This window comes from Salvelinus alpinus, chromosome 28 (assembly GCF_045679555.1).
Source record: "Salvelinus alpinus chromosome 28, SLU_Salpinus.1, whole genome shotgun sequence".
Classification (NCBI taxonomy): Eukaryota; Metazoa; Chordata; class Actinopteri; order Salmoniformes; family Salmonidae; genus Salvelinus; species Salvelinus alpinus.
Genome location: NC_092113.1, coordinates 25,781,423 through 25,802,289, shown reverse-complemented (window position 1 = coordinate 25,802,289; position 20,867 = coordinate 25,781,423). Strand labels below are relative to the sequence as shown.

At 44.3% G+C, this 20,867-nt stretch overlaps 1 protein-coding gene across 1 annotated transcript in view; it reads left to right on the top strand.

Moving 5' to 3' along the window:
- Window positions 1-4,173: 4,173 nt before the first annotated feature.
- The window catches only part of LOC139556862 (membrane-associated guanylate kinase, WW and PDZ domain-containing protein 3-like), a 39,675-nt gene continuing 22,981 nt past the window's right edge, over window positions 4,174-20,867 (top strand). Inside the window, exons 1-3 of the mRNA XM_071370966.1 lie at window positions 4,174-4,455; window positions 7,344-7,460; window positions 20,343-20,462. Coding sequence (XP_071227067.1) covers window positions 4,176-4,455; window positions 7,344-7,460; window positions 20,343-20,462 — 517 coding nt within the window. The 5' untranslated portion in view covers window positions 4,174-4,175. The remainder of the gene's footprint in view (window positions 4,456-7,343; window positions 7,461-20,342; window positions 20,463-20,867) is intronic.

Below are 20,867 nucleotides of genomic sequence, written 5' to 3'. Positions count from 1 at the left end.
CATATTACTGTAAGTGCAATTCATAGTGGAAATGAAGGAGGCCCAATTACGATGATTCCTTACTGGAATCATTAAAAAAACAACACTTAGCTGTCAATTTATATGAAATATTTGATTTGTATCAAATTACCCCTTATCAATTATGAGTATTAATTTACCCTGTCTGGTCTCGTCAGTATTGACCTGTCCATCTGATTGTAACAGTTTGTTTACTGTATTTCAGTTCAACCCACTGCCAAACACCACATACACAGTGTTTGTATAACACACAAATACAGTTTCCAGGTTAGTCTGCTTCACATGTTCTAAAGGAGGGAATAGTTTAACTTGTACTGCAATTATTTTCTATCAGAGGCATGCTATGTTTTTTACCTTTTCTCAACAGTGCCTTAGATAACTTCTGTGTTAAAAACTATTTCAGGGCAATGAAATCCTGAGCTTAAAGACATGAAATCACACCTTAACACGATTGTGTGAGTGACACTGCCTTCCCTCTGTGTCTGTCTCATTCTCTCTCTCTCTCTCTCTCTCTCTCTCTCTCTCTCTCTCTCTCTCTCTCTCTCTCTCTCTCTCTCTCAATTCAATTTAAATTTAAGGGCTTTATTGGCATGGGAAACATATGTTTACATTGCCAAAGCAAGTGAAATAGATAATAAACAAAAGTGAAATAAGCAATAAAAAATTAACAGTAAACACTATTCCAAAAGAATAGAGACATTTCAAATGTCATATTATATCTATATACAGTGTTGTAATGACGTGCAAATAGTTAAAGTACAAACAGAAATATAGGTTGTATTTACAATGGTGTTTGTTCTTCACCAATTGCTATTTTCTTGTGGCAACAGGTCACAAATGCTTTGATTGCACACTGTGTCATTTCACCCAGTAGATATGGGAGTTTATCAAAATTGGATTTGTTTTCAAACTCTTTGTGGGTCTGTGTAATCTGAGGCAGATATGTGTCTCTAATATGGTCATATATTTGGCAGGAGGTTAGGTAGTGTATCTCAGTTTCCACGTCATTTTGTGGGCAGCGTGCACATGGCCTGTTTTCTCTTGAGAGCCAGTTCTGCCTTCGGCGGCCTTTCTCAATAGCAAGGCTATGAGCTATCTGTACATAGTCAAAGATTTCCTTAATTTTGGGTCAGTCACAGTGGTCAGGTATTCTGCCACTGTGTACTCTCTGTTTAGGGCCAAATAGCATTCTAGTTTGCTCTGTTTTTTGTAAATTCTTTCTAATGTGTCAAGTAATTATCTTTTTGGTTGGGTCTAATTGTGTTGCTGTCCTGGGGCTCTGTGGGGTCTGTTTGTGTTTGTGAACAGAGCCCCAGGACCAGCTTGCTTAGGGGGCTCTTCTCCAGCTTCATCTCTCTGTAGGTTTTGGCTTTGTTATGTAAGGTTTGGGAATTGCTTCCTTTTAGGTGGTTGTAGAATTGAACGTCTCTCTTCTGGATTTTGATAATTAGCGGGTATCGGCCTAATTCTGCTCTGCATGCATTATTTGGTGTTTTACATTGTACACAGAGGATATTTTTGCAGAATTCTGCATGCAGTCTCAATTTGGTGTTTGTCCCATTTTGTAAATTCTTGGTTGGTGAGTGGACCCCAGACCTCACAACCATAAAGGTAAATTGGTTCTATAACTAATTCAAGTATTTTTTGCCAGATCCTGGTATGTTGAATTTTATGTTCCTTTTGATGGCATAGAAGGCCCTTCTTGCCTTGTCTCTCAGATCGTTCACAGCTTTGTGGAAGTTACCTGTGGAGCTGATGTTTAGGCCGAGGTATGTATAGTTTTTTGTGTGCTCTAGGGCAACGGTGTCTAGATGGAATTTGTATTCGTGACCCTGGGTCTCGACCCCGCCCTGTGCAACTGGGTCCTGGACTTCCTGACGGGCCGCCCCCAGGTGGTGAGGGTAGGTAACAACATCTCCACCCCGCTGATCCTCAACACTGGGGCCCCACATGGGTGTATTCTCAGCCCTCTCCTGTACTCCCTGTTCACCCATGACTGCGTGGCCATGCACGCCTTGAACTCAATCATCAAGTTTGCAGACGACACTACAGTGGTAGGCTTGATTACCAACAACGACGAGATGGCCTACAGGCAGGAGGTGAGGACCCTCGTAGTGTGGTGTCAGGAAAATAACCTCACACTCAATGTCAACAAAACAAAGGAGATGATCGTGGACTTCAGGAAACAGTAGAGGGTGCAGCCCCCTATCCACATCGACGGGACAGTAGTGTAGAAGGTGGAAAGTTTTAAGTTCCTCGGCGTACACATCATGGACAAACTGAAATGGTCCACCCACACAGACAGCATGGTGAAGAAGGCGCAGCAGCGCCTCTTCAACCTCAGGAGGCTGAAGAAATTCGGCTTGTCACCAAAAACACTCACAAACTTTTACAGATGCACAATCGAGAGCATCCTGCCGGGCTGTATCACCGCCTGGTACGGCAACTGCTCCGCCCACAACCGTAAGGCTCTCCAGAGGGTAGTGAAGTCTGCACAACGCATCACTGGGGGCAAACTACCTGCTCTCCAGGACACCTACACCACCTGATGTCAAAGGAAGGCCAAAAAGATCATCAAGGACAACAACCACCCGAGCCACTGCCTGTTCAGCTTCTATCTCAAGGCCATCAGACTGTTAAACAGCCATTACTAACATTGAGTGGCTGCTGCCAACATACTGACTCATCTCTAGCCACTTTAATAATAAAAAATGTATGTAATAAATGTATCACTAGCCACTTTAAACAATGCCACTTAATATAATGTTTACATATCCTACATTACTCATCTCATATGTATATACAGTACTCTAGACCATCTACTGCATCTTGCCTATGCCGTTCGGCCATCGCTTATTCATATATTTTTATGTACATATTCTTATTCATTCCTTTACACTTGTGTGTATAAGGTAGTTGTTGTGAAATTGTTAGGTTAGATTACTTGTTAGATATTACTGCATGGTCGGAACTAGAAGCACAAGCATTTCGCTACACTCGCATTAACATCTGCTAACCATGTGTATGTGACAAATACATTTTGATTTGATTTGTTGAAGAGGGTGGGGCTTAAGCTGCATCTCTGTCTCACCCCCCGGCCCTGTGGAAAGAAATGTATGTTTTTGCCAATTTTAACCTGTTGTTTGTGTACATGGATTTTATAATGTCGTATGTTTTTGCCCCAACACCACTTTCCATCAATTTGTATAGCAGACTCTCATTCCAAATATGGTCGAAAGATTTTTTGAAATCAACAAAGCATGAGAAGACTTTGCCTTTGTTTTGGTTAGTTTGTCAATTAGGATGTGCAGGATGAAAACCTGGTCTGTCGTACGGTAATTTGCTAAAAAGCCAATTTGACATTTGCTCAGTACATTGTTTTCGCTGAGGAAATGTACGAGTCTGCTGTTAATGATAATGCAGAGGATTTATCCAATGTTGCTGTTGACCTATATCCAACGGTAGTTATTGGGGTGAAATTAGTCTCCACTTTCGTGGATTGGTGTGATCAGTCCTTGGTTCCAAATATTGGGGAAGAGGCCAGTGCTGAGGATGATGTTAAAGAGTTTAAGTATAGCCAATTGGAATTTGTGGTCTGTATATTTTATAATTTAATTTAGGATACCATCAACCCCACAGTGGTTTTTGGGTTGGAGGGTTTGTATTTTGTCCTGTAGTACATTCAATGTAATTGGAGAATCCAGTGGGTTCTGGTAGTCTTTAATAGTTGATTCTAAGATTTGTATTTGATCATGTATATGTTCTTTGTTATAGAGCCAAAAAGACTGGAGAAGTGGTTTATCCATTCATCTCTGTTTTGGATAGATAACTCTTCGTGTTGTTGTTTGTTTAGAGTTTTCCAATTTTCTCAGAAGTGGTTAGATTCTATGGATTCTTCAACTACATTTAGCTGATTTCTGACATGCTGTTCCTTCTTTTTCCGTAGTGTATTTCTGTATTGTTTTACTGATTCACAATAGTGAAGGCGTAGGCTCAGTGGATAGGTTTCTCAATTTCTTTCTTAGGTTTTTGCATTCTTCATCAAACCATTTTTCACTGTTGTTAATTTTCTTAAGTTGTCTGCTTGAAATTTTTAGATCTCTCTCTCATCCTGCCCCCCCCCCCCTTCCCCCTCTCCCCTCCACAGCTCATTTGCCATGTCTAAGGCAGCCGTGAGGAAGCTGCACTGGCACTCCAAGGTCCAGGATAGCTTCATCCCCCTGGTTGGTTCCTCGGGGGATCTGGGCGTGGCAGTGGGCGGTGGAGCCGACTATGGAGAGTTCCCATTCGTCACAGCAGCCCCTGGGGGCGGGCTCACAGTGGGCGACGTAATCCTTGAGATTGGAGGAACCCCTGTGTTAGGGATGACACTAGGAGATGTCCGGGGGGTCCTCCACTCCTGCCTCCATCCCATCCGCATCAAGACCGTCTCACCAGGTGCTGTAAGGCTCAGTGTGGTAACTTACTCCTTGGTCTGGGGACACATTGTGAATGCTGCTGCTTCCTCTATCTCTTAAACCGATTTAACCAAATTGAGTTATAGACTTTGTCTGAGGGGGAATTGTTTTTTCATGTCTGTTGCATATTCAAACATCTTATACAGTACATGCATAACAGCATTGTCAACCTCAACTCCTCCTTCACATGACAACACTATGGGATTGGTCACACTGCGTTCCTCAGGCAACTCATAGAATAACACTCTACCCAAGTGGTTGTTCAAACATTGCTGAATAATCACTGTTACTGAAAAAACTAACTTGACACACTTAACATTCTGGTGTTGAAGTTCCTTTCAATTTGCCCGGAGATCCCAAAACATTGGGTCTGAGGTTGGGAACCTGGGAGGGAAGTGTTATAATTCCCGATGACACGTGATAGAGTCCAGAGAGGGCTGTGTGCATGTGACGATACAGTTGTCTGTCACCCTGGAAGAGCCTTGATATGTATAGGGGGGGATGTCTTTGTTAGGTCTGAACAGAGCAATATGTCACCGCTATATCACCTGACCGAGGCTCCCCATGGCCTTGCTGGGGTAGATTGACGTCTGAATCGCCAGCAGTACTCCTGGTCCTTCTGCCACTGGTACATCCATAATCATTCTGTGAGCCAGGTGGCCAGGTAAACCTCTCTCCCTGGGTATTCCGACTGCATGTACTGTGGACAGAGATGGATGGGCTGAGCTGTATGGTGCTGCTGTACTGCCTGTACTCTATGTAGGCCTACTCCTCCTCCCCCTTCCCCTCCCTCATCCTCCTCCCCCTTCCCCTCCTCCTCTCCCTCCTCCTACTCCTCCTCCCCATCCCTTCCCTCTATTCCTCCTCCACCTTCTCCTCCACAGTTCACGCAATCAGGGACTCCATTGTGTTGTCAGGCTTTATAACACTAATGATATGATGTGAGAGTAAATAAGTGTGGTAAATGATCCCTCCATTGTGACACAAGAGGATTAAAGGTACCAACACTGTTAATGTTTTTGACAGACAGACACTATAATTATCCAATCAAATCAAATCAAATGTATTCATATGGCCCTTCTTACATCAGCTGATATTTCAAAGTGCTGTACAGAAACCCAGCCTAAAACCCCAAACAGCAAGCAATGCAGGTGTAGAAGCACGGTGGCTAGGAAAAACTCCCTAGAAAGGCCAAAACCTAGGAAGAAACCTAGAGAGGAACCAGGCTATGAGGGGTGGCCAGTCCTCTTCTGGCTGTGCCGGGTGGAGATTATAACAGAACATGGCCAAGATGTTCAAATGTTCATAAATGACCAGCATGGTCAAATAATAATAATCACAGTAGTTGTCGAGGGTGTAGCAAGTCAGCACCTCAGGAGTAAATGTCAGTTGGCTTTTCATAGCCGATCATTAAGAGTATCTCTACCGCTCCTGCTGTCTCTAGAGAGTTGAAAACAGCAGGTCTGGGACAGGTAGCACATCCGGTGAACAGGTCAGGGTTCCATAGCCGCAGGCAGAACAGTTGAAACTGGAGCAGCAGCACGGCCAGGTGGACTGGGGACAGCAAGGAGTCATCATGCCAGGTAGTCCTGAGGCATGGTCCTAGGGCTCAGGTCCTCCGAGAGAGAGAAAGAAAGAGAGAATTAGAGAGAGCACACTTAAATTCACACAGGACACCGGATAAGACAGGAGAAGTACTCCAGATATAACAAACTGACCCTAGCCCCCCGACACATAAACTACTGCAGCATAAAAACTTGAGGCTGAGACAGGAAGGGTCGGGAGACACTGTGGCCCCATCCGATGATACCCCCGGACAGGGCCAAACAGGAAGGATATAACCCCACCCACTTTGCCAAAGCACAGCCCTCACACCACTAGAGGGATATCTTTAACCACCAACAGACCATCCTGAGACAAGGCCGAGTATAGCCGACAAATATCTCCGCCACGGCACAACCCAAGGGGGGGGCGCCAACCCAGACAGGACAACCTTGAGAGCAGAAGCACAGTGTAGGGAAACACTTTGCTTAATTGATATGTGGCATATTGTGTTGTGGTGATGCATTGGTCATGGATGTTCATCATATGTGTTTTTGTCTAGGGCATTCTGTTGTTTCTGTGAAAACAACATGGCAATTTGAAAGCAAGCACTCCAGTTCATTTTACTTACAGTCTATGCCACATCATTAGTCTGATGTATTTTTTTATATTCATAATAAAGCACAATGCTGGACAGCTGTTACACAATGCCAGCAAAAGCCTCTCATTATTACTCCCAGAAAGCTGCACGTCATACTGACCATATGTGGCCGGTCATGCGTGTGTGTAGGAGACTGCCTGTGCTAATAACGTTTTATTACAGTGACGTTTTAATATCATATCATACTCATATCTGGGCCAGGCTAGATTAAAGGGGATGGGGAGCAGCAGCAGCAGGAGCAGGGGGGTCGTCCGTCAGTGTGACAAGCAGGAAGACGTATTCAGGCCATCCATAACACCAACTGACCTGTCATCAGAGGCCATAAAGCACTTGAGATGAAATGAATAGATCAGAGAGTGGAATAAGTGCCTGACCATCAGCCCAGCCTGCTGTGTGACAGCACCACACTGTTGTGTTTTATAGCACTGCCTCTGTGTTATTACTTTATGCATGAGAGGCTGGGAAATGCCATGTTATGTACTCTGGATGGCTGATCAAGTGTTTAGAAGGAAATGTACACTCTTAGAAAAAAAGGGGTTCAAAAGGGTACTTCGGCTGTCCCCATAAAATAACCCATTTCTTTCTGTATGTCTTCGTCTCCTTACGCTTCTCTCTCCCCTCTCTTTCTTTTTCTCTCTCCTTTCTCTCCCCTCCCTCCCTCTCAGGCTCTGTATTGTGTAAGGACCTCAGGTTGTATCTGAGTAAGTGTTTTACTCCAGGATCCATGGACAGCCAGCTTCAGCAGGTCATCCGGGAGAACCTCTACCTCCGAGCAGTGCCATGTAAGTCCCATGTTGCTGTGCTCTCTACCTCTCTCTCTAGCTGTGTTCTCTCTCTCTCTCTCTCTCTCTCTCTCTCTCTCTCTCTCTCTCTCTCTCTCTCTCTCTCTCTCTCTCTCTCTCTCTCTCTCTCTCTCTCTCTCAATTCAATTCAATTCAAGGGGCTTTATTGGCATGGGAAACATGTGTTAACATTGCCAAAGCAAGTGAGGTAGGTAATATACAAAAGTCAAATAAACAATAAAAATGAACAGTAAACATTACACATACAGAAGTTTCAAAACAATAAAGACATTACAAATGTCATATTATATATATGCAGTGTTGTAACAATGTACAAATGGTTAAAGCACACAAGTTAAAATAAATAAACATAAATATGGGTTGTATTTACAGTGGTGTTTGTTCTTCACTGGTTGCCCTTTTCTTGTGGCAACAGGTCACAAATCTTGCTGCTGTGATGGCACACTGTGGAATTTCACCCAGTAGATATGGGAGTTTATCAAAATTGGATTTGTTTTCGAATTCCTTGTGGATCTGTGTAATCTGAGGGAAATATGTCTCTCTAATATGGTCATACATTGGGCAGGAGGTTAGGAAGTGCAGCTCAGTTTCCACCTCATTTTGTGGGCAGTGTGCACATAGCCTGTCTTCTCTTGAGAGCCATGTCTGCCTACGGCGGCCTTTCTCAATAGCAAGGCTATGCTCACTGAGTCTGTACATAGTCAAAGCTTTCCTTAAGTTTGGGTCAGTCACAGTGGTCAGGTATTCTGCCACTGTGTACTCTCTGTTTAGGGCCAAATAGCATTCTAGTTTGCTCTGTTTTTTTGTTAATTCTTTCCAATGTGTCAAGTAATTATCTTTTTGTTTTCTCATGATTTGGTTGGGTCTAATTGTGCTGTTGTCCTGGGGCTCTGTGGGGTGTGTTTGTGTTTGTGAACAGAGCCCTAGGACCAGCTTGCTTAGGGGACTCTTCTCCAGGTTCATCTCTCTGTAGGTGATGGCTTTGTTATGGAAGGTTTGGGAATCGCTTCCTTTTAGGTGGTTGTAGAATTTAACGGCTCTTTTCTGGATTTTGATAATTAGTGGGTATCGGCCTAATTCTGCTCTGCATGCATTATTTGGTGTTCTACGTTGTACACGGAGGATATTTTTGCAGAATTCTGCATGCAGAGTCTCAATTTGGTGTTTGTCCCATTTTGTGAAATCTTGGTTGGTGAGCGGACCCCAGACCTCACAACCATAAAGGGCAATGGGCTCTATGACTGATTCAAGTATTTTTAGCCAGATCCTAATTGGTATGTTGAAATTTATGTTCCTTTTGATGGCATAGAAGGCCCTTCTTGCCTTGTCTCTCAGATCGTTCACAGCTTTGTGGAAGTTACCTGTGGTGCTGATGTTTAGGCCGAGGTATGTATAGTTTTTTGTGTGCTCTAGGGCAACGGTGTCTAGATGGAATTTGTGGTCCTGGTGACTGGACCTTTTTTGGAACACCATTATTTTGGTCTTACTGAGATTTACTGTCAGGGCCCAGGTCTGACAGAATCTGTGCAGAAGATCTAGGTGCTGCTGTAGGCCCTCCTTGGTTGGTGACAGAAGCACCAGATCATCAGCAAACAGTAGACATTTGACTTCGGATTCTAGTAGGGTGAGACCGGGTGCTGCAGACTGTTCTAGTGCCCGCGCCAATTCGTTGATATATATGTTGAAGAGGGTGGGGCTTAAGCTGCATCCCTGTCTCACCCCACGACCCTGTGTGAAGAAATGTGTGTGTTTTTTGCCAATTTTAACCGCACACTTGTTGTTTGTGTACATGGATTTTATAATGTCGTATGTTTTACCCCCAACACCACTTTCCATCAATTTGTATAGCAGACCCTCATGCCAAATTGAGTCGAAGGCTTTTTTGAAATCAACAAAGCATGAGAAGACTTTGCCTTTGTTTTGGTTTGTTTGGTTGTCAATTAGGGTGTGTAGGGTGAATACATGGTCTGTTGTACGGTAATTTGGTAAAAAGCCAATTTGACATTTGCTCAGTACATTGTTTTCATTGAGGAAATGTACGAGTCTGCTGTTAATGATAATGCAGAGTATTTTCCCAAGGTTACTGTTGACGCATATTCCACGGTAGTTATTGGGGTCAAATTTGTCTCCACTTTTGTGGATTGGGGTGATCAGTCCTTGGTTCCAAATATTGGGGAAGATGCCAGAGCTAAGGACGATGTTAAAGAGTTTTAGTATAGCCAATTGGAATTTGTTGTCTGTATATTTGATCATTTCATTAAGGATACCATCAACACCACAGGCCTTTTTGGGTTTGAGGGTTTTTATTTTGTCCTGTAATTCATTCAAGGTAATTGGAGAATCCAGTGGGTTCTGGTAGTCTTTAATAGTTGATTCTAGGATTTGTATTTGATCATGTATATGTTTTTGCTCTTTATTCTTTGTTATAGAGCCAAAAAGATTGGAGAAGTGGTTTACCCATACATCTCCATTTTGGATAGATAATTCTTCGTGTTGTTGTTTGTTTAGTGTTTTCCAATTTTCCCAGAATTGGTTAGAGTCTATGGAGTCTTCAATTACATTGAGCTGATTTCTGACGTGCTGTTCCTTCTTTTTCCGTAGTGTATTTCTGTATTGTTTTAGTGATTCGCCATAGTGAAGGCGTAGACTCAGGTTTTCCGGGTCTCTATGTTTTTGGTTGGACAGGTTCCTCAATTTATTTCTTAGATTTTTGCATTCTTTATCAAACCATTTGTCATTGTTGTTCATTTTCTTCGGTTTTCTATTTGAGATTTTTAGATTTGATAGGGAAGCTGAGAGGTCAAATATACTGTTAAGATTTTCTACTGCCAAGTTTACACCTTCACTATTGCAGTGGAACATTTTACCCAGGAAGTTGTCTAAAAGGGATTGAATTTGCTGTTGCCTAATTGTTTTTTGGTAGGTTTCCAAACTGCATTCCTTCCATCTATAGCATTTCTTAATGTTACTCAGTTCCTTTGGCTTTGATGCCTCATGATTGAGTATTGCTCTGTTCAAGTAGACTGTGATTTTGCTGTGGTCTGATAGGGGTGTCAGTGGGCTGACTGTGAACGCTCTGAGAGACTCTGGGTTGAGGTCAGTGATAAAGTAGTCTACAGTGCTACTGCCAAGAGATGAGCTATAGGTGAACCTACCATAGGAGTCCCCTCGAAGCCTACCATTGACTATGTACATACCCAGCGTGCGACAGAGCTGCAGGAGTTGTGACCCGTTTTTGTTGGTTATGTTGTCATAGTTGTGCCTAGGGGGGCATATGGGGGAGGGAATGCTGTCACCTGCAGGCAGGTGTTTGTCCCCCTGTGTGCTGAGGGTGTCAGGTTCTTGTCCAGTTCTGGCATTTAGGTCGCCACAGACTAATACATGTCCCTGGGCCTGGAAATGATTGATTTCCCCCTCCAGGATGGAGAAGCTGTCTTTATTAAAGTATGGGGATTCTAGTGGGGGGATATAGGTAGCACACAGGAGGACATTTTTCTCTGTTAAGATAATTTCCTTTTGAATTTTTAGCCAAATGTAAAATGTTCCTGTTTTGATTAATTTAATGGAGTGAGTTAGGTCTGCTCTATACCAAATTAGCATTCCCCCTGAGTCCCTTCCCTGTTTCACACCTGGTAGTTTGGTGGATGGGACTACCAGCTCTCTGTAACCTAGAGGGCAACCAGTGGGTCCGTCTCCGCTATACCATGTTTCTTGCAGGATGACAATGTCTGCATTACCGATTTCTTTGGTGAAGTCCGTGTTCCTGCTCTTTAGGCCAAAGGCAGATGACCTCAGGCCTTGGATATTCCAGGATGATATAGTGAAGGCTTTTTGTTCCATAAAGTGTCCAATGTTGTTGGCCGTGTGGTTTGGCCTCAGGCCAGTAAGTGTGAGCAGAGCCTGCTGAGCATCTGGTACATGCCGTTGGCTTGGGCGAGTGTAAGAGTGGGGGTTGGGCCTGTTTGCCCGCTCACTACCTGGGCGTATGTGTGACTTCCATGTTGATGCTCTCTTTGCGGGGGTGGGGTGCATGGGGTGGGCAGGAGTGGCATAGGTCTGATCTGAGGGGGCCTAAATGGGGTGTGGGCATGGTTGATGTGGGGGGGTGTTGATTGGTTGGGGTGGGGGTGTGGATGTGTCTGGGGGTGCTGTGGTCTGGATGTAAGTCCTCTTGGCGTGGGTCCTCTATGTGTAGGTCCACGGGGGGGTCCTGCAGGTCTTGGAGGGTGTCTCGCTGGTCTGGGTGGGGTGTCTATTGATCTGTTGCTCCTGTGTGAAGTGTTGGGGCTGCGTTTGAGAGCGATGTCCTTTAGAGTCCGGACAAAGGTGGGCACTGCTGCCTTATAGAGGTGGACCTGGTCATAGAGGCTGTTCAAGTCCAGGGTGGAGTGGTGGGCCAGGAAAACATTTGGTTTTGAGGCACAGTCACGGGAAATGCTTGCGTTTACCCGCTGTATTGTAGCAGGGTGGAAGTCTTTTCGTGGTAGCAGGGTGGAGATAACCACTTGTGCATTGGGGAAAGTAGAAGAAGCTTTTTCAATCACTCCCTTCAGTGCTGTGGCCACCCTTTCCTGCTTTGCTCTCAGGTCGTTTGTGCCTGTGTGTATTATTATGTGGCTAGGTGAGCCTAGTTTGTCCTCAGACAGAAGGTCTAGGGCGCGCTGGGTGTTTGGACACCAGAGTTTAGACACACTGTGTTTGGGAAAAAGTTTTTTTTCTTCTATATATTTCCCATTTGAGTCCATAAGGAGAACAATCTGTGTCTTGTGTTTGTTCTCAGTGGGTGTGGGGGGGTTGTCAGGAGGGCTATCAGGGTGGCTGACAGGGGGGGTGCTCAGGGGGGGTGAGAGCTGCTGGGCTTGGGTTTTTTCTTTTGTCTGTTCTGCTGTGATGTTGACTCTATGGTCAGGGTCTGGTGTGGACTGTTCTGCTGTGGTGTCGAGACTTTTGTCCGGTGCTGAGGTGGGCTGTTCTGCTGGCGTCTCTGTGGGGATGGCCACCTCCCTAGTGGGTTGTTCTCTGTCACATGCCATCCCCCTCAACCTCTCCTCCAGCAGTCTGATCCTCTCCTCCATCCCCCTCTCCCTCTCCTCCAGCAGTCTGATCCTCTCCTCTAGTGCTTTGTTCTGCTCCTGCTTCTGCTCTTTCTCCTGTTGAAGTTGTCTCACCACTGTCCAGAGTGCAGATATGTCTCTCTCCACCTCCAGCTCTCCTGGTCTGGTTAAGGGGTTGTTGTGCTGGACTGTTGTCTGGGTCTGTGCTGACTGGAGTGTAATCACCTGCTGTTCCAGCTCCACCTGCCTTACCTCCAGCTGGGTGAATTTATCCTTCATTTCAATGAGGGAGAAGTGCTCTGTACTGGGAGGTTGACTGTCTGCTGAGGGTTGCTCGTCTGTGGGGTTATATGATGAAGAGGTCTGGTCTGACCCGCTTGGGGTGGGGGTATCTTTATCAAGGGAGAGCTTCTCCTGCTGGGCTAATTCTTTGATTAGGTGAAAGTCCAGCTGAAACTGTTTGGGGTTGCCCTGTACCAATACTGTTCCAGACTTATATAGATTTATGTTAGCTGACTCAGAGTCCTCGTTGTCAAGTATCCTGAGTTTCCACCCCTCGTTAACCCCCCCTCTCTTAACAGAGGGGTAGTGTGCTAATATAGCACTGTGCCATGCCAGGGGATGGTTTGTGTGGAAGATAAGGTTGCTGATGTTCCCATTTTTGTAATAGTCAGCAAAAAGTGTCTCTTGATTTTCCATAAGGAGCTTCATTTTGTGCTCTTTTCTTGCCTTATCATTCTTTACACTCACAGGGTACTGTATTTTAATTACCTCTGAACAGCAGGAGGGAGCTTCTAAGGCCTCTCCATTTGGTTGGGGTAGACTATTCGACTCTCCTGCCATTGTTGGGCTAATGGTCTTTGACACCTCTCACTTGACACGTCAGTGCTAGTTGAAGCTGTATCAAGTCAGTTACAGTTGAATACAGTTGAAGCTGTATCTCTCTCAGTTCCACAAAAAAATCCAAGTTTAACTAACTCTAAATCTATCTTTTTTAAAGAAAATGCTGAAAAATGCAGGAGCTCATCTGATCATCTGATCATGACCTCTCTCTCTCTCTCTCTCCTTGTTAGCTAGCTAGCTTCTTTCAGGAGAGTCCCTAGCAACTGCCTAGCAACAGGTAAACAACTTAGCTAGCTAAGAAAATTGTATAATTTTACTTTTTTCGAAAGCCTTTCTTCTTTGTTTGCTGCTTGTTTGGTCTCCTAATCAGTCTTGCAGTTTTCTTTTGCTTTTTTTCGATATACTTTCCTCTAAAAACCATGTAAAATTCAATATTTTTAGGAGCTCATCTTTTCAGCTGTTGCTGCTTAATTTGGAACTCCGGAACTTTCTCTCTCTATCTGTGTTCTCTCGCTCTCTCTCTCTAGCTGTGCTCTCTCTCTCTCTAGCTGTGCTCTCTCTCTCTCTCTCTCTCTCTCTCAATCTAGCTGTGCCCTCTACCTCTCCATCTAGCTGTGCCCTCTACCTCTCTCTCTAGCTGTGCCCTCTCTCTCTCTCTCTCTCTCTCTCTCTCTCTCTCTCTCTCTCTCTCTCTCTCTCTCTCTCTCTCTCTCACTCTCTCTCTAGCTGTGCTCTCTCTCTCTCTCTCTCTCTCTAGCTGTGCCCTCTACCTCTCCATCTAGCTGTGCCCTCTACCTCTCTCTCTAGCTGTGCCCTCTACCTCTCTCTCTAGCTGTGCTCTCTCTCTCTCTCTCTAGTTGTGCTCTCTACCTCTCTCTCTAGCTGTGCCCTCTACCTCTCCATCTAGCTGTGCCCTCTACCTCTCTCTCTAGCTGTGCCCTCTCCCTCTCCATCTAGCTGTGCCCCGTTACGGTCCCCTGTTGCTGCAACCTGAAAGTCCCCTTTAAGTCCCTTGCAGCTATGCCTTCTAAATCTGCTGGGACTCTAATAGCTGTGCCCCTGTATCTGTACCTTGTAAGCCCCCTTGTAGCTGTAACATGTAATTCCATTATAGGTTTCCATTTAATAATGGAAATAGGAATTAGTATCTCGATGCTCAATACTTATGCTGGACATCACATCTCAACATTTCATCACTTCAACAAGTTCCTTATCTAACACATTCATTTTGATTTAGAGACCTACATGGCTGTCACCATGCGAACCGTGTTAATTGGTGTGCAATCAAAATCAGAGCCCAGGGAAGCTGTTTTTGCCACATCTCTGTGACAATGTATGCAAATAGAGATGTGTTGAGTAGATTTTAAAATGTAGCTGTTACCCTGGCTTCATCAGCCAAACATTACAAGTTTAGGTGATAAGAGGAATATTCCCTAGAACATTTCCATGGCTACTGTCTGTATTGTTACACTTTATCCGGAGTGTCAGTTTCTCTCCTTCGCTTAGAAAACTCTCCGGCCTGTATCGGTGGCTTTTTCTGTCTTTATGCTATTTCACAGAGACATATGTCTGGCCTCTCCTTCTTGTTTGGTAACATATTTCCTTTTCTCTTTACTTCGGATGTGTTTTAATCTTAAAGTTATCTAAAACATTTGACAAAGTCTCTTGGGTATATAGTATAGAGCATCTGTTGCTGTCTTAATAATCCTTTCTCGAAGGGCCTGAATGATGTCACAGTGAGAGTGGACTGGAAAGGACTATGGTGTTGATTTCTGTGAAGTGACTGGTGTAATATCTGTCTGATAGGTTTGGCTTGTGTCATGTTGTCTCTCTTACACAGTCATTAGTCTGTCTGGCTGGCTGGGCACAGACCACCCTGGCCGGCCGTAGCCTGGCCAGCCCAGCCCAGCAGCGATGGAGAGTTTGATGCTAATCTCTCGTTTAGCCAGGAAGTAGGTCATGTGGAGCAGTCTGCCAGACCAGTCACCCCTTCGACTACGTGTCTCTCTGATTCGTTGAAAGAGCAAGACGCAGGTCACTCCCAAGAATACGTAAGAAAACAACAAGACATTCTGTGTCTTTGAGCTTTGAACACTGTGACATAAAAAAATACACATAAAACAGGCACACATATTCTCCAAATCATTTTACATAACAATTCCATTTATCCACTTTCTAATTAGCTAGATGGGGTTGGAGGATGATGGATCAGTTTGATCTTAGTCTATATATTTTTAGCATCTATACTATAAATATACTCAGCATTTATGGTGGTGGAGTCGTGTGGAGATAGACTTGTGACACAACTTCCTGCCTGGCTCTAAATTGGAGTGACAGCGAGGCAGCAAGCTCAGCCTATGGCTGTGTAATCCTCTGATCTGCAGGAGATGGATGACACAGTAAGATGCTGCTGCTCTCCCTCCTATAGGCTACTGACACAGACAAACATTGGAACAACGTTTAAACCCGTCCAAATTTGCCCACTTGCAAAAACACAAGTAAGCAAGTCAACTCAACTGACACTATTTTTTCGGACCTTATACCTCCCAAGCTTGGTTTGAAACATAGTGGTATTGTTTTTCATGGTGGAAGAATACATAGTGCTTTTGGCTAAAACTTCAGCCGAAGGAGTAGAGAGCAACAGTCGCTCAGTGTCACCCCCTTCAGGAGCTGTGTTGCTCCTAAAATGACATTATTTATACTAACGTAAAACCGTTGAGTTAAATGAAGCTAATTACCAACTGTAGATCACAGAATGGAGTGAATGGTGTGTAAATGTAGTCAACAGTGGCCTTATAGTGTGAAGTCGCATCATATTATATTCAAATTTGATGTATTGCCTTTTCAAATAAGTGGCTCATGTTTACATTTTACATTTTAGCAGACGCTCTTATCCAGAGCGACTTACAGTAGAGTGCATACATTTTTATTACATTTTTACATACTGAGACAAGGATATCCCTACCGGCCAAACCCTCCCTACCGGCCAAACCCTCCCTAACCCGGACGACGCTATGCCAATTGTGCGTCGCCCCACGGATCTCCCGGTTGCGGCCGGCTGCGACAGAGCCTGGGCGCGAACCCAGCCCAGCCTGGGCGCGAACCCAGAGACTCTGGTGGCGCAGCTAGCACTGCGATGCAGTGCCCTAGACCACTGCGCCACCCGTGGTCTATGTTTGTAGTACTTTTTTAAAGATATGCTAAACAAATGTGTTAATTTCTATTTGAACAGTGAAGTGAGTGTGCATAGCATCACTGTATTTCATTTTGTTCATAGGGGACCTGAAAAATGATTGATTTTCATTTTGTTTTGATTTGCACTTCTCACCATTTAAAACACACTGTGTACTCTACTGTACTCTACTGTACTCTACTGTACTCTACTGTACTCTGCATTCTGTTGCTACTGGCAAGGAACATGTTTACACAGTGACTCTCATAAGAGCAGGACAATGCTGAACAGAATTAAGTAATCGCAGGTCATTTATCAATAATTTAGCGGCAGAATTAAATTGAAAGCAGGCGTGTGGTCGTGCCGGGGGGAGGGGCACCAAACAGCTGGCTACCTAATGTCTCTATGGTTTGTTATGACACAGACACAACGTTATCATTATTCATTTGGGAACTAGATACTATATGATGCGCTCTTCTAGGAACTGTTTGTACATATGCCTTTGTCCTCCCACCCCACCCCTAGAGGCATCATCAGTGCATTGGTATATGGTATCTGCCCTTGACTTTACATAGGATGATTAAAAGTCAGGGAAGACCTCCATGAATTCTAAATGACTCAGAGATGGGGAAAAAAGCACTTGTACTGGATTATTTACGTTATTTTCCATTTGGTCACGTGATGGCCAGTTCTGGGGTTGATCATGGCCTGTCTTTGACTGCCAGTTGTGTCTTGGTGTTTAATTACACCTCTACTAACACTCCTGCTATCTCTCTCCCTCTCTCTGTCTGTCTGCCTGGCCCAGTGGGATCAGTGGGGGGGCCTGAAGGGAGACGCATGGAGGAATATGTCAATAATCCCCAGCTATCTCCTGTTGACTTGTCATATATATCTCAGAGAAGGGCATGGGTAATGAGTCCCAGCCCCATCCTTCACACACACACACACACACACACACACACACACACACACGCACGCACGCACGCACGCACGCACGCACGCACGCACGCACGCACGCACGCACGCACGTACACACACTTTTGCTATCAGATTTGCTATCATAATTTTTCATTACAGACAGAGCCTCATCTTCTGTTGCTGATTGGGACCTATTAACAGGCTCTCAGGGTATAAAGAGGATAGGTGTGTGTGTGTGAGTGTGTGCGTCTGTGTGCTCTCTCCTGCCTGTGTGTGTCATTGTAGTGTGGAGTGCTGTGCCCTCCCTGTTGGTGAGATGGCAGTGCATTAATCATATGTTTTATGGAGTAACTGGGTTTGTCCTCCTACTGGCCCCACACTGCCAGGAGAAGGACAAGGACAAGGATTTGACCTTCGCTTGCTGTTTGGACAGTACCGACGTGTGGGTACAGTACTGGGGAAGCCAAACCAGGGGGAAAAAGCTATATTAAAAACGATGTGTTAATTGCGTTGTTTGTTCTATAATCTGTCAGTTCATATGCCTTGACACCGTGATATATAGGCCTAAAGGCCAAGACAATAAGAAGACACAGTGGCAGAATAAATTCAACCACACCTTTGTTTCATCACAAAACCAGAGAGCCACATCTGTCCACAAAGCATATTGCATGTAACATACAGTTACATGACCTACAGCATGTGTAACGGATGTGAAATGGCTAGCTAGTTAGCGGGTACGCGCTAGTAGCGTTTCAATCAGTTACGTCACTTGCTCTTAAACCTAGATGTAGTGTTGCCCCTTGCTCTGCAAGGGCCGCGGCTTTTGTGGAGCGATGGGTAACGATGCTTCGTGGGTGTCAGTTGTTGATGTGTGCAGAGGGTCACTGGTTCGCGCCCGAGGTCGGGGCGAGGGGACGGTATAAAGTTATACTGTTACATTGATGCTGTTGACCCTGGTTGCTGCGGAAAAGGAGGAGGTTGAAAGGGGGGTGAGTGTAACGGATGTGAAATGGCTAGCTAGTTAGCGGGTACGCGCTAGTAGCGTTTCAATCAGTTACGTCACTTGCTCTGAAACCTAGATGTAGTGTTGCCCCTTGCTCTGCAAGGGCCGCGGCTTTTGTGGAGCGATGGGTAACGATGCTTCGTGGGTGTCAGTTGTTGATGTGTGCAGAGGGTCACTGGTTCGCGCCCGAGATCGGGCGAGGGGACGGTATAAAGTTATACTGTTACACATGGACAATCAAGTTAATGTTTACGACATTTTCGGACTACTAAACAATATTCATTTAGAACCACAGAGAGTTACCGCAAGTCGCAAAGAAAACAGGAGCTGCCGCCACTACTCCAGCACCATTTCAACATCATCAAATCACATATGCTTAGTCTAATACAGTGACAATTAAAATACACCGAAAACAATTTAGTCCAATCAACTTAAGCTAAATATGATCTGTCTCTCCATGGTAGACTACTGTGTGTGTGTGTGTGTGTGTGTGTGTGTGTGTGTGTGTGTGTGTGTGTGTGTGTGTGTGTGTGTGTGTGTGTGTGTGTGTGTGTGTGTGTGTGTGTGTATATGTGTGTGTGTGTGTGTGTGTGTGTGTGTGTGTGTGTGTGTGTGTGTGTGTGTGTGTGTGTGTGTGTGTGTGTGTGTGTGTGTGTGTGTGTGTGTGTGTGTGTGTGTGTGTGTATATGTTTCCGTGCAAGTAGAAAAAACATGTTGACTCACCCTCCTCTTCTCGTTAATGTCGCCGAAACGGTCAGTGACTCTGCCATACAGTAGGCTACATGTCTTTAGCTTTTTTGTTGTTGTCCTGACTAAAATGCTTGCTCGCTAGCCTAACTTCCTTTCATGGCAACGATAAGCCTGCTAGTTAACATCAGCCTACTACATCTAGCTACATATTGAACTTCTATCCTCTCAGGCCAGAGGCACAGTATGAATTTATAGTTGGATCAGAATCTCTGTTATAATCATTGGCCAGTACAGATTATTAAGTAAAACCTCAAATCCAGATCCCAATCTCAGTTCATGGCTAATTTAGGAAAGGGGCAATTTTGCTAGCTAGCCACCGGAGGACAACATAATGAGATGCAACAATTCGTTTTTTCTGTAAATTACGTTTGGCTTTTGTTGTGATGTGATTGGTGTAAATCCAAACTAGCTTTCCTTTTTTTGAGCTCCAGGACCATTCACAGTTGAGCTCACTCAGCTTAGCTCAATGCTGATTGGTTATTATTTTATACTTTTTTTATCAAGGGAGGCCAAATGCTCGCTAGCTTCCCTTGCATTCAATGCTATGGGCAGCAACAATATTATACTATTTTTGACTAGACAGCATCAGATAGATGGGTTACACACAGAGACAGAGGGGCATTGTTTTGCTCGCTCGGATGCTTTCTCCAGTGAGATACTGTACATTCAGCCTCTTGTGAAATGAAGGAAAATTCTACAACATAGTGAGATGACACATAAATTATACAGTATATATATTTTTTTAATGTATTGGTCAATCTTTTGGGGAAGCCTGGTTTCGCTTGGCATCCATGAATACACGCCACTGTGTTTGGAAAGGAATCATTTCGGACAGATTAGAAAGGTTTACAAGCAAATTGCACTCATGCTGACAAGTAACATGCAACTCACAAATAAGCATTCATTTAATAATGAACCTACCTCCCTTTCATCTTTATAAAAGAATATGAAATGCTGGAGTCTACATATCCTAGTTGCAAATGCTATATACAGTATCAGTTTCAATACTTTGTTTAATTTCATTAGGAGTATATTAATGTATTAGGTTGTAACAGTGAACTGTGGAGACAGACTGGGATGTGTAACACTCTGTTTGTCTGTTGTCATCCTCCCCTCTCCAGGCACGACCAGACTGCCCCGTGATGGGGAGATATCTGGGGTGGACTACAACTTTGTCTCCATAGAAGAGTTCTTCTCTCTGGAGGAGTCAGCAGCGCTGCTGGAGAGCGGCAAATTCAAAGGTGAGCAGAGAAGAGGCCCAGGTTGGTATTCATTCACTCAGTCATCTCTCTCTGGCCTCAAATGCATTGTCATTTCACATACATTCTTTCGTGATCAATGCACTATAAGTTGTATACTGTATATTGCAGATAGATAATGATGATAGTTTATATACAGTATAGGGTTAGAGTACTAACCCACAACCCACAAACCAATACACACAGCCTCACTTACCAGGCAGTCTCATGGCTGGTGAATGTCACTCATACAAATCAAATTAAATGTTATTCATCACATGCTTCGTAAACAACAAGTGTAGACTAACAGTGAAATTGTACTTACGGGCCCTTCACAACAATGTAGAGAAAAAAATAGAAAAAGAATAACACAAGGAATAAGTATACAATGAGTAACGATAACATGGC